This window comes from Melospiza melodia, chromosome 10 (assembly GCF_035770615.1).
Source record: "Melospiza melodia melodia isolate bMelMel2 chromosome 10, bMelMel2.pri, whole genome shotgun sequence".
NCBI lineage: Eukaryota > Metazoa > Chordata > Aves > Passeriformes > Passerellidae > Melospiza > Melospiza melodia.
This window is the reverse complement of record NC_086203.1, coordinates 19,062,621-19,076,024: the sequence shown is the minus strand read 5'-3', so window position 1 is coordinate 19,076,024 and position 13,404 is coordinate 19,062,621. Positions and strand designations below refer to the sequence as shown.

Genomic DNA, 13,404 nt, shown 5'->3' with positions numbered 1-13,404 from the left:
TTGGGATTACTTGTGACAATGGATGCTCAACAGTGCTTCAGCAGTGAAAGGTGTGTTCAGGAAATTTTCCTCTGGCCTATCAAAGATTTAGTTCCGATCACAAAAATATTTGTAGGTTTGTTAGGCTTTTTTTTTCCCCTGGAATTTTATCCAGGATTTTCTTTTTCTACTTGCACTTCAAATGGCCTCTGGTTGCTTCACTTACACAGTTGGCCTCAGGCTCTCGTGCCTCTGCTGAAAGGAAGGGGAAGGAGTGACAGCCTCCAGAGCTGACTGGTTCACACGGGCAGCAATCTCCTGCAGAGATGGCAAACAAGAACTCAAACCACTTTTCTCAAAAGAAACTTTCAGATTTTATTTGTATGTAACTGGGAGGAGTTATAAACTCAACCCTGCATGAGAATCTTGCATTCCTAAATTTTCGCCAACACACCTGCAGCATTTTCTTCCAACTTTTCTTCAAACACATAACCTGATGAACTTTCTCCATTTAAATGAACACATTGGCCTTAAAATACTGCCAATGTTAGTACAAGGCAGCAATAGAGAAAAGCTCCAATGATAACTCTGACAAAAGAAGCAAATGTAGCCAGGAAAACAAAAGAAAAATCTTATTTGAGAAATGCAGCCCTCAACTGGGAACTAAAACCCATGAAGACACACTTTATATATAGATACATGCTCTGTTATAAAACAGTTTTTATTGGGCCAATTCCCCTACTTTAGTAAGCAAAAATCGTGATGTAAGTTTTTATCAATATCTATAAATATAAATGTTTACATATTACTCATAAATATAAATTTTAGTAGAGTTACCTCAGGGTTTTCACTTAGATATATCTGCTTAGATATGTTGTTTATGGTGCATATCCACTGAAAAAGAGGAAGAAAAAAAGCCAAATTAATCTGTTATGTCTTCTAAACAATCTTGATTGAATACCCGAGTTGCTGTTTCATCACTTTTTCTATTTTCTTTGTAAATTCAGGTAGACAAATATTCTGCACACACAGCTTGTCATTAAATTCCCTGCCACCTGCATACTGCACCTTACACTTTCAGATTTTACTCACAAAAATTATTTTAGTCATACTAAAACTAAAGAAAGCTTAAATAACAACTCCAAAGAAGTTAAAAAAAAACTCATCAGGATTCTCTGTTCTTTATTCTGTGCTGCAGAGGACATTGTTTCCTCAATTATAAACATTATAAAAAGTCAATTTGGCTTTTGCAGCATTTGCTCATTTCTTGCATCTGCAAGCTAGAATCTACTTTCCCTCTCTGCTCTGAAAAACCATTTGCTCCTGTTCCTGGCTTTTCAGCTTTTATCTGAAGGAGGAAGTTAACAGGAACACTAAGATAAACAAAGTGTTACTAACAAAGATATTTTATTAATAAGTAGAAACAGAAAAAAAATATGCAGTATCCAGCCATGGTTAGGAATGTATTCTTTGTGTGCAGCAAAGAATCAGTGGGCTCCATGCACACCTCCTATAAGCTTACCTCTTCATAATCTTTTTTACTTTCTGCCTGTAAGATTGAAGACCTGAAAGAGGAGAATGGAAAACAGTTTTGGGTATGTAAAATGCTTCACTAATACAGTTAGCCAAGAAATTACATTTTCATATTTACACACTAAACAAATTATAAAAGGCTGAAGATTGATTGTGCTGAATGCAGTTCAACATTTAATTAGGATGGGGAGGAACCCATGCTTTCCTTTTAACAGGAAACAGAAAAGGAACACAATTCTAATTGAGTCCATGTAACACTTAAGTATTCACAAAATGCAGTAATATGTGATTGTCAACTAATTACCATAATCTTATTCTGAAATACTACTCAGCTACATTATAGAGTTTATAAACCAAAAGGATATCCCAGATTTTGCGTCTAAATATCCACAGAATATATCAAGTTAACATCTGGCCAAAGGCAGACCATCCTTCTTTTCCTGATTAGTGACTCCAGTGTTTGTGACAGGAGGCAGCAGTGCAGGAGCACTCACTTTTTGCCATCAAAGGACGTTATCTGGAAGCAGTACCGCCTGTCCTCACAGTCCACAGCCATCACAGAGCAATTGTCTATGTCCATCACAAGGCCCCCAGCCACATCTCCTCTTGCCTGGCTCATCAGGTTTCCACCTTGAGTGAAGTAAAACTGTCTCTCCCAGCTGGAGGACACCAGCCCTGTCTTACTGAAAAATAAAAACCAGTCCTCAGTTAGCCTCCCTTTTTGCTCAGACACTCTATAATGTTAGCTGCTGTAATGGTGTTCTAATGCAGAAATTAATGCCTCATTCAGTAAGTATTTTACTTAAATGTTGTTGAAAAGTAATCAACTTTTTTTTTTTAATTCTTTGGAGCTTATTATATAAATTACAGTAAAAAATTTAAATGTTACAATTTATTTTTAGTAGCTGTGAAAAACAGCTGTGGTACTTTCTTAGAGGCACAGCTCCCTCCTGTGGACAATGAGCCACTGCTGCATGGAATCCAGAAGCTCCTTCCAAGGGTATTTTGGTTAACAGGGTGGTTTTTGCCTTTTTTAGATCAAAATTACAATGTTTTATTAGTAATTTGAATCCCAAAGCTTTAACAGACACTTCCAGAACAATCCTAATAGACGGAATCTTGTTACTTCCCAATTAGGATGCAGAGAAATTACACTCTCAAACCTTTTTTTTTTAATTGTGAAAATTCAGGCAAAATTAGACTATAATCAGGATAATTATGCTTTGCACCTGAATGACATTTTATCGGTGTAGCAATGAATTTAACACCAACTAGGTGAAGAAGTCCAAAGAAAGAAACAGAATAGCTCTTATATGACTTATTCAACTACATATATAAAACCAGCATAGCTAACATCTTAAAAAAATTTCCAGCTTCTTTAGCTTTGCTTTCCCAAAATTAAATACTCTGGAATTTTTAAATAACAAGTTACTCTTACTTTCTTGCATTGAGATAGCCAGCTTTCCTTGTTAGATTCCTATGGGCAGGAAATTTGGTAGGATCAGGATCAGGCAAATACAGTGGATCACTGGCTACTTCCAAGTCCTCTATAGTTTGTTGCATGTTTTCTACTTCACAATCCATCTCCCTGCGAACACTAAGATAAAAATGTGTTATTAGCAAAGATAATTTATGAATAAGTAGAAACAGAAAAAAATAATCTTGATAAAAGTTCAAAATTCAACAAAGCCAACTTACTTCTGTACACTTGTGCCAATATTGGTCAAAAATTCTTCCAGTTGCTCAGTAAGATTTTCTGAACCCATTTTAAAAAAGCTTATCTTTAAAGAATAAAGGAGGAAAAGGGAGAATTTAGTCATTAACTACACTTAAACTACACTTAAAATTAACAGATGAAGTCATAGGAGGTTAAAGTTTCCCAGAGAAATCTGTTTTCATCCCTCATTCCCACCAAACCCTGTTACTAAAAGTAGCAGAATGAGTGTTTGAAGGCTGCTGCTGGCACTGCAGTGACATTTGTGTCACAAGGATGTGAACAGAGAAATTACCTGAGCTTGCATGTATCCCAGCAAGGGTTCTAGCAGAGAAATCTTCTTTTTGTACTGGAGAGTGTTCAATGCACAGAAATAATGCATCATAGTCTGATGCTGTTTTTTCCTTGAAGTATATACATCTTCTGTAACTTCAGCCTTGATCTGAAGAGATACAGACAAGGGGAGGGAAAAAAAGGAATGTTTGAGATTGGCATTGATCACATGCCCTGTGGACAGCTTCATAGCCAGCATGGAAAAAGCCACAGTCATGTTCTACCCTCTATCAGCTGCTGCATATTGTACTATTCTACTTCTCTAATTTAAACATGAGTTATGTGAAAAACATACAAATACCTGGAAAGTGTGGTTATTCCTTCACAAAAACAAACTGAATATGACATCACAATATTATTCCCAAAGCACTGTCAGTGCTACAGACAGGCATGTATTGGAGAAACCTGCTTTGCTGTCTAGACTGCTAAAAGCTATCAAATGTCACACAGAATCTGTCATACGCTGTGTTCCATCATAAATATATATGAAATGAAAATTATTTCTTATCTTCTTTAAACAATCTTTATATTAAGATTTTGTTTTACAAACCTTTTCATTTTCCTTTCTTTTTGACAACCGACTGTATCTGGTAATGGCAGCATCATGGTCTAAGCAATCAAGAGAGAATTTATGATCATTTTCACAAATTAATGACTTATGAAACAGAGCAGAAAACCTTTTATATCACAGTGTAACACAGACAGCTGAATGCAAAGTTCTGTCATACTAACACCTTTAGGAATAGTTCTTGTCTGTTTATAATCACATCACTGCAACAAATACTTGGGCTGAAGAAAAATTCTAACCAGATGCAAATGTTGCCAAATTGTTACAAAGTTCCCTAAACATCCACTATTGTTCAAAGAAGAGCTATCCATTAAGTAGAGAAATTTTACATTATGAAAACCTGTATCTATTATTTTTTGCTTCCAAAGCAACTAAACAATTTTCATTGAGAGAAGTAGAATATTATTTAAATAATAATTTTGCAATATGGATATATTAGAGGCAGCTAAAAAAAAAACTTATGAAAATAGGGAAGAGAACTATGAAATTAATTTTAGGAAAGTAAATTTTTTTTATTGATCTGGTCCTGTCTTTAAGAAGCAAGCTAGCACATTACTCTTTTTGTGATTTTGATGTCATAATCCTACATTATTTAATAATCATACATACACTTAAGGTTTTGTAAAAAAACCCTTTCAATTTGCCTTAATGCTTCAGTACACAGAGCAGAGATTTACAGGTGAACCAGGAAAGTTGAGTGCCCAAGTATCACTCAGAAGAATTACACCTTAATTAGTTACTCTAAGCCTACAGGCTTAACTCCACTATTTAAGGACAAATAATAATCTACAATAACACTTGTCTTGTAATATTGATGAGATTAAGTACTTTACACTTACCATTGCTTGCAATTTGGAAAACTTCTTTTAGAGTTAATATCTCTAAAAAAACAACATATCACAATTTAAGTTGTTATTAGTGTAACATTCATGTATTACAGTTTCTCATGTAATGTTCACTACTGAGCAATTGAAGGGAACACCCTGTACCATACTGAGCTACCAGCACAGGCACTCCATGGCCAGGGAAATCTGCTCTGCCTGGGGCCTGAGGATCATTTCTGTGCTTACCAAAAAAAACCCAAAAACTGCACTGTAATACTGTAAGGAGGAATTCCTTTTCAAAAGTCTTTGAAAGTCATCGTCATCACTGCACCTGCAGTTCCTCTCTGGGTTCTGGTTTGAGCTGGGGAAATGCAAGCATGGGAGATGGGCAGTATCAAATCAGCTAGCTAAAATCAGCTCAGTTCCAGCTGGTCATTGCCTCACTGTGCCAAGAACTGGAACCAGTACAACACCTTACACCTGCTATGATCTTGGCTGTGGTTTGTGCCATATTACAATACAAACCAGCAGAGAGCCATAATCAACTTTATGGTAAAGCAAATACAAAAAAAACCTGTCCAGGAAGTGCCTGTGAAGCCCATACAGAAGTGTAGGTTCATTACAAACTGCACCAGCTGGTGCCTAAACCTTACAGTGGGAAAATGCAATTTGCAATTATTGCCTCAGGAATGCCTCTTCAGTAAGTACTAACAGGAGACTTTTCAGGTCCTGAGAAGCAATATCAGCCTTGGAATAGTCATGCTCACAAAAAAACCCAACCAAACCATAATCTTTTCAATCCATAATTTTGCTGTGACCTAATGCCAAAGAAGTATTTTCCAAGATTCATGAAGAGTTGGAAGACTTATGAAAGACTTGTAATTTTTATTTCAATTTAGACTTTATAGATATTCATGTCTTAGGTATACCCACTCTAGAACGCTCACAATAGGGATATTTAAGTTACTTTAATTCTTATAATTTCTACTTGGAAACCCATTTGCCACAGCAGTCTGTTCACTCCAGTATCTTGAATAAAATCTATCATCATCACACAGATGTTATTTTATCCAGGCACAAGTACAATTATTACAAAAGTAAAAAGCTGGAAGCACCTTCTGTCTGCACCTAAGAAGTCACCTGTGCTACCAGCAGAGCTGAACACCACACTACTAAATCTCAATATGGTAAGTACTACAACTTTGGCACTCTGCCTTTTGAGCTTAGTCCAGCAATTATACAGATGTCATGATCTGATATACAAATCTTGCCTGAAAATGCAAATTATCTGAAAATTCTTCTTTCCTAACATTTTTGAGTAGCTGCTAATTGTTCATCTTGAATAGAAGATAAGTGCTTCCCTAATGTAAGTAATATTTTTGTTGCAACAAGAGTAACGTTAAGTTCAACTGTAATACTCTCATGAACAGAAATAACTTACTTTGCTTTTTTAAATTGGGAGATGCATACTTTTGAGAGCTGATAAATAAGTGGTGTATTCTATTTAGTGAAACAAGAGCTATGAAGATGAAATGTTATGTTTTTATTGTTGCTGCTGTTGAAAAAAACAGTATTTGGTCAAGTCCTCTACCTTTTAGATCCCTTTCTTTAAACTGGGTAATAGGAAACATCATTGCATCTGCAAGCTGAGTTGAAAGTACTGCATGGCAAGAGCTGAGCTGAAAAAGACAAAAGAAGAAAATCTTAGGAAAGCAGTGCTGAGACCAAATCAAATCACAATAGGTGGACACCAATGTCACTCAAGGATGGCATGTACAACTCAAACACATTTTTGTATGTTCCTTTTTTGCAGCTACTTTTTTCTAGGTTCCAGATCTCATCATCAGTTTTTTATAGAAAACCTTTAGAGTTTAGTTTTTTTCTGAACTTTTCCAAGCTACTGGATCATGTCCAAGACCAGGTGCATCCATCCTGACTAGTCTGTTTATTTGTCCAGTTTCCCTCCAGCTACATCACAGCCCATCTTTCACAGCTCACAGAGGTAGAACAAAATGTGAACCTCCTCCTAAAATGGTGTTTAAGTGAGGAGAGGGATCATAACAAAAATCCTGATTCAGCTCTTAATGGTGCTCAGTTGTGTGTCCTGTGAGTCAGTATCCAAAAGAGAGACAGCAGGAAGGTCCTGTGTCAGTCAGGTACTGAAATCAGGCACACAGACACCCTTGTGTACATAGCTGCTAACTGCCACTGTGTCATGGTTCTGGCTCTATCTCTAGTAGTTAATCTGTGTTTTTTTCAGCAATGTATCCTCATTTTGCTGAATTCATTCTTTATCTTAAGGTTATGTAACTTTAAATAGATGTTGCAATATACAATTAACTGTTACCTTGTTGACAAATGAATGACATTTCTGTACCTCCTAGCTTAAAAAAGGAGTAACTAGGCAGCTGAAGTCTGTACCTGACAGCATTAGCAAAGCACATACAAGGACTTACCTCATCAATCACTTTTGCAAATTGCTGCAGAGTGGAAGTCATGACTTCATCATCTCCCCCGAGTGGAAAACGCTGAGAAGGCAAAAAGAATTATGTGGTTTGCAGTGCCATTCACAAAACTGGATTAATCATCTCTATGAGTATATCAGGTATTCCATTATTTTAAAATATTACACAATTAAGATATACTGAAGCAGTTCACCTCATTAGGTGGAAAAGGAGGATAGGGAGCAGCAGCCTCTTAAAAGAAACAAATTTTTGTTTTTAACATTTTTAACCTCAGAAAAGGGGACCCAGCAGCAAAGCTACAAACAAAGAACCCTTCACAGTACAGGTTATGAGGGAAGAAAGTTATGGATTCCACAGTCTGTGCTTTCAGAGATGGAATTATGCTCACAGAGCAAATTATGGTTGTAATTTGGAGATTGCATTGCAATCTCTTCTCTTTGGGACTATTGATATTTAAGCACTTAAGCGTAAACAGGTTTATAAATTAAAAACAAAACAGAACTACCCTAAGCAATTCTCCAAAAAACACCTAATCCAAGAGTAAAATATTTCAAAAGCTATTAATATTCTTCATGGTAAGAGGAACTTCATTCTGGTTTAGCTGGAAGAACTAAAATAAAGGAAGTAGATTACTTTGGTAACAATTTAAACCACCACCCACAGCAGTTCCTTTTATCTGGACCAAACCTAAATTCATTCTATACTGTGCTCTGGGAGATAAAATACCACAGAAATACACAGGATTTTGTGTACAGTATCTGACCACACACAGGCAACATGATTTATGCAGTACCTGTTTCTCATATTCCTTTAGAAGCTTTGAAGTCAGATGAGTTGCTGCACTTAATTCATTCTGATTTAAAAAAAGGGAAACATGAAAATCAATAAAAAGTCAAACAGGTCAAGTACATCTAAATTAAAAATACAGAGATTAACTCAAATTTTTAGAAAAACATACAAAAAAGATTCTGGCATAAAAGTTGAGTTATTTCTAGATGAGTGAAACATTAATATATTGTGGGTAAAAAATAACCTCCCACTTGATACATACTATTATACACACTGAGATCATTTTAGTGTGTGCAACATTTTAGAAACACTTGGGAAATATATTAAAGTTACTTAGAGAACAGAGAATATAATTTCACTTGTCATAAAAAATTCTGTTGCAAAAAGAATCACAAGAATTTAGTCATAGCACTCCCTAACATACAGAAAAGCAATAATTAATTCTTACTTGATTTCAGTTCTACATTTAAAGCATATGGAAGTTAAAAAACATGAAATGTGGTTCCAAAGCTTTATAATGCATTCAAGAATTTCATTAACCCTACCTGAGCATCATATATTCTGTGCATGGCTTGAAACAACTGATTGATGTAATTGGATATTGCAGCAGCATCTTCTTCAAACACTCCCAGCAAAGAGCGGGTCTGTAACGATCAAACAGCCAAAACACAACCATGGCAAGTTAGAAGAATTTCAATATAATGGAATTTCAGACTTAAACAGCATTATTTCAGGATTCATTACTGAAAATTCTATAAACCCTCCAATAATGTTGAAGGAATGATACCTGTTGCATGCCAAAGAATCTCACAGATACTCAAGCTCAGCCTTCCTCCTCCTGTCAGCCTCTCTCCAGGTTAATACATTTTCAGAAAGGAAAGGGCCAGGGGAGATGGACAACTGTTAAATGGTGAAACTCTGGGCAGCTACTGGGCTCACTATGGTAAATCCCTAAGGAGAAGGGTGAAGATTACTGGTATGAAACAGCTTGCCACATTTCCTCTGCACTGAGATCCAAATAAAGGCTGTCACTGTCTCATACTATCCAACCTGAACACAGACACCTGCTGGTTGTGCTTGGACCTGTAACTTACCTGTGGAATAACCATCAATTCTGTGATCAAAAGGCTGAGGAACTACACCAAACCAAAACAAACAATACAACCTGCATCTGACTGTCCTCAACGTACATATTTCTCACCACTGAAAGGGAGTGAAAAGATCTGTCCTCACCCAGCTTATCAGTCTGTCTGTTCTTTAGCTGGTGTCACCCACAAGCCTGATGACTCCTGTGTGCATCACTGATGGTGCTTAACAACCTCCACCTCAAATATCAACCTCTTTTATCCCTGGCCACCTATTAGACTAAAACTGATCTCCATCTAAGCCCAACTACCCAGGCAGTTTTACCACTCAGGTCACAGTCCATAGCTCTCCCTCCTGGCCAGAAGAAGCTGCCAGGCTGTGTCAGAGTCCCTGCACAAGCCAGGGTGACTGCCATGCCCTGCTCTCCCTCCTGCCCAAGGGACTGACTCCATAACAAGGCAATCAGGTTGCTCAGGTGTAATTTGTCTGTAAGCTTAAATGAGATGCTGACTGCATGTTCTTGCATCCTTTTGCACTTGGAAGCAAGGTTATTCCTCCTCACCATGAGGGTTTTGAATGGCTTCCTTCCACCAAAAATCCCAAAGGGGGAAAAGCAGAGGATGTACCAGTAACTCTGCACAGCCACACTGGCTTTTTTTAAAACATTGTTGGGATGCTTGGCTGTAGAAGCAGGAGCAGTGCTTGCAAGAGCCACAAAGGAAACACCTTGGCAATGTTTTAGCAAAAGGACCATGTTTTGTTTCTAGGTTTACACCAAAATTAATGTCCAGACAGAAAATGAAAAGAATCATAAGCACATAATTGTTTTTCCCCCAAACTATGATTGTTAAACACTTGAAATTGGAAATTCTACTTTTTAGTCTTCCCTAGGCTGTCTTGAAATTACTGAAGTCTTCAGTCCATCTTCCCTTGAAGCATGAAGGTTTTTTTCAGCTATTTCTGATGTTTTGCTTTTAATGATAATCAAAGAGGACATATTAAAACCACATAAAGTATGTTATTTAATAATTCCTTCTGACATAAGATTCTTTTATTTAAGTTGAATTAGATGCCTGGCTGTATCACAATTACTGTCTTGCTATATAATGTCTAAGTGGTATTTAAATATTAAAAAATATAATCAAACAGTATAATCAGCACAAAAATAGCTTTAATGCTGGTTCTAGTTTATAAATCAAATGGAAAGAGGTGAAGGAGAATTCAAATCTTTGCCAGGTGTGGCAACATGTGTCATCCTAACAACCTTGACTCTCCCATTAAGGCAGAGATACACGAAAGAATGCAAAAGCAAAAATTACATGGTACTATAACCATTGAATTATATACCCATGACCTTTAAACCTGAACATAAATAAACCTGAGCTTGGATTTTTAAAGGAGTATTATGTAAGGTTTCTGGATTATACTAACTCTTTAAAACTGAACATGGAAAAAATATCTTTATGTTTTACTTTAAAAATGTCAGTTATTGCTGTCCAACCACCAAAACAACATCATACAATACTGATGGAAAGAAATTAACCTGAAACTGTAAATAAGTTATGGCAGATTTCTGCTTAGCAGAAAGTGAGAGCAATTGTTTACGTATGTTTCCAGTAAAACTCTGCATCATTTTGCATTTTCTTTAGGATTCTCTCAATCTGTGTTTGTGAACAAGCAAACAGCAAAGGACCAAGGGAGAAGCTGCACAAAGAAACCCCTCATTAGAAGTGAGTGTTTTAAGCCTTCTATGCCATCAGATGGAGGCCACTGCAGGTGACAGGAGACCCAGCCTGTGCTTCCAGTCTCTTGGCTTTTTTGTTGTGCAATGCTTTGGGAATGCAAATCAGTGTGAGCAGAAACTCTCTCTAAACACACACTGAGTGTGTGTGTAATTTATGTCCTAGGTTAATAAGTAAATTGCCCTGTTTTGCATAGCAAAAGACTATGTAAACTTGGCCTTTGGTTAGGCCTGACAAGCACAGTGGTGAGATTCTGGTCCTGTGACAACAGGAAATGAATGGGTTTGACATTTTGGAAAAGCCTTTCCTTCCTCAGACACAGAATAAGTTTGAGATGATGTTTATATACCTACAGTCAGTGTCTGAAACTCAAACTGCAGGCCATGGTGCAGCACTAAACAACCCCCCAGGCTGGTGGGCTGTGCAAAATTCAGCATGAATGTACCCCAAGGCATGGCAACTCCTCCAGAGAGAGGCTTCTGCTTTCTTCAAGCAACATTTGCTGCCATTTCCACTGCACTGATTTCAAAGTAACAAAATTAACTATTGTAACAAATGGACTAACCCAACAGAACACTGAGTCCTTACTAGAGGACCTGGCTCCCAGAATTCATCTGAAAAATTGACTGAAAGATGTAAATTTTCTACCTACAAAAGGCAATATTGACAAATATTTTCTACCTACAAAAGACAATATTGACAAATCCAATTACTTAAGCATCTCAAACACATTGGGCTGAATCAGTCTTTGCTTGTCTGTATCACAACTAAGCTCACATGGAAGATTCTAGAATTACAATTACATTCCAATAAGTAACATTTTTTCATGTGCTTCCCAAATATCCTCAGATGGTCCTAAATTCATGTTACATTTGACATTTTCTATAAATTTGAATAGTTCTGACTTTTATACTAAGAAAAGACCTTCAAGAGATAATTTTTTAAAATCAGTATTATTACAAGACTTTCAGAATTGTTTCCCCTTCATGACACGACAGCAGGTTTGGCCCCTGGACCGGAACTCACATTAGAGGTGAGATCTCATCTCACATTCAGCATTTGACCTATTTGGGGCACTGTCGTTAGGAAATCAATTATTCCTTTTCTGCATGGCCTTCTCTTGCCTTTTTAAAGTCGTCATTCCACTCGATACAGAATTGTTAAAGTAACTTTTAGTCATTTTACGGGCTAAATTTCCCTTTTTAACAAGTGAAAGTTTCTCTTCCTAGGACCAAGGAATTGAAACTACCAATGCACGTGCTATTGCAGTATAGAACAAATTGCTCACTATGCACCAGAACAAGGATCTTAATTCCAAAGGCTGCCATAAAAGAAAATACATTGCAAACTTTCTCCAACGTTTAAGAAATACAGTACAAGAACTTGCTACTGCCAGCAAGAGAAACCAGAGCCACAGAATAAAGCATTTCCTACTTTAGAAAGGAACTCCAGCGCACTACAGAGCACGGCTGTGACATCGGGGAGCAGCGATGCGAGGCAAGGCTCGGAGCACGGAGGGCACCGTGCGCTCCCTCCCATCCGCGCTCCGCACTGAGCACGGTAACCTCACCCAGCCCCGCCGCCCGCACGGCTCTGCTAAACCTTAACGCGCCTTGCTGAAAATCAAAGGGAGAAAACGGTTTGAGAGGGCAACGCGGGTTTTGTGGTCAGGACGTGTCCATATCGAGCCTGAGTGCGGAGGCGGGGGTGGGGGTCAGAGAGCGGTGCTGGTGCCGGCACTGCCCGCCAGAGGTGCCGCAGCACCCGCAGCACCCGGGCCCGGAGCCCCGGCCCCGCTCCCTGCCCGCAGCACTCCCGGGAGCGGCGGCGGGGCCAGCGGAGCTGCAAGCGGGCCTTGGCGGGGCACGGCCGGGGCGGAGAGCCCGAGCCGACACTGTGGGAGCCCGCGGGGCCGTGCGGGCAGCGTCCCCGCCGCGCTGCTGGGGCGTCACCCTCCCTCCCGCCACCGCCGCGGCTCTCGGGGCCGGGAACGACAGGGAAGCTGCGCTGGGCCCGCCAGCAGGGGCTGGGCCCGATGCGGCCTCCGCCGGGCCCGTCTCACCTGCGGGCTGTCCTCCAGCGTCTCCTCGATGGGCAGTTTATCGATGCCGGGCATGGCGGCCACCGCGCTGAGCCCCCGCGGCTCCGCTGCCCCCGCGCCGGCCCGGCCGGACCGACCCGCACCGACCCCCGCCCGCCGCGCGCCGCGCGCCGGACGTCCCGCCCCTCTCGGGCCCCGCTTCCCCATTGGCCCGCCCGGCTTCCTCATTGGCCAGCTCTCCCCTCCCACTCGGCTGCCCATTGGCTGACGGGCCTGTCCGTTCACGCGCAGGCGCGGGGGATGAGGCGCTCGCGCGCGGGCCCTCAGGGC

General features: G+C 39.4%; 1 protein-coding gene across 1 annotated transcript in view; it reads right to left on the bottom strand.

The window, feature by feature from the left end:
• The window catches only part of APPL1 (adaptor protein, phosphotyrosine interacting with PH domain and leucine zipper 1), a 23,660-nt gene extending 10,454 nt beyond the window's left edge, over window positions 1-13,206 (bottom strand). The window contains exons 1-14 of the mRNA XM_063164688.1: window positions 13,096-13,206; window positions 8,751-8,849; window positions 8,210-8,269; window positions 7,408-7,479; window positions 6,543-6,630; window positions 4,967-5,008; window positions 4,110-4,168; window positions 3,522-3,668; window positions 3,211-3,293; window positions 2,951-3,109; window positions 2,007-2,195; window positions 1,502-1,544; window positions 817-873; window positions 206-297 (exon numbers count right to left, since the gene is read on the bottom strand). Coding sequence (XP_063020758.1) covers window positions 206-297; window positions 817-873; window positions 1,502-1,544; window positions 2,007-2,195; window positions 2,951-3,109; window positions 3,211-3,293; window positions 3,522-3,668; window positions 4,110-4,168; window positions 4,967-5,008; window positions 6,543-6,630; window positions 7,408-7,479; window positions 8,210-8,269; window positions 8,751-8,849; window positions 13,096-13,149 — 1,244 coding nt within the window. The 5' untranslated portion in view covers window positions 13,150-13,206. The remainder of the gene's footprint in view (window positions 1-205; window positions 298-816; window positions 874-1,501; window positions 1,545-2,006; window positions 2,196-2,950; window positions 3,110-3,210; window positions 3,294-3,521; window positions 3,669-4,109; window positions 4,169-4,966; window positions 5,009-6,542; window positions 6,631-7,407; window positions 7,480-8,209; window positions 8,270-8,750; window positions 8,850-13,095) is intronic.
• Between the last annotated feature and the right edge of the window lie 198 nt (window positions 13,207-13,404).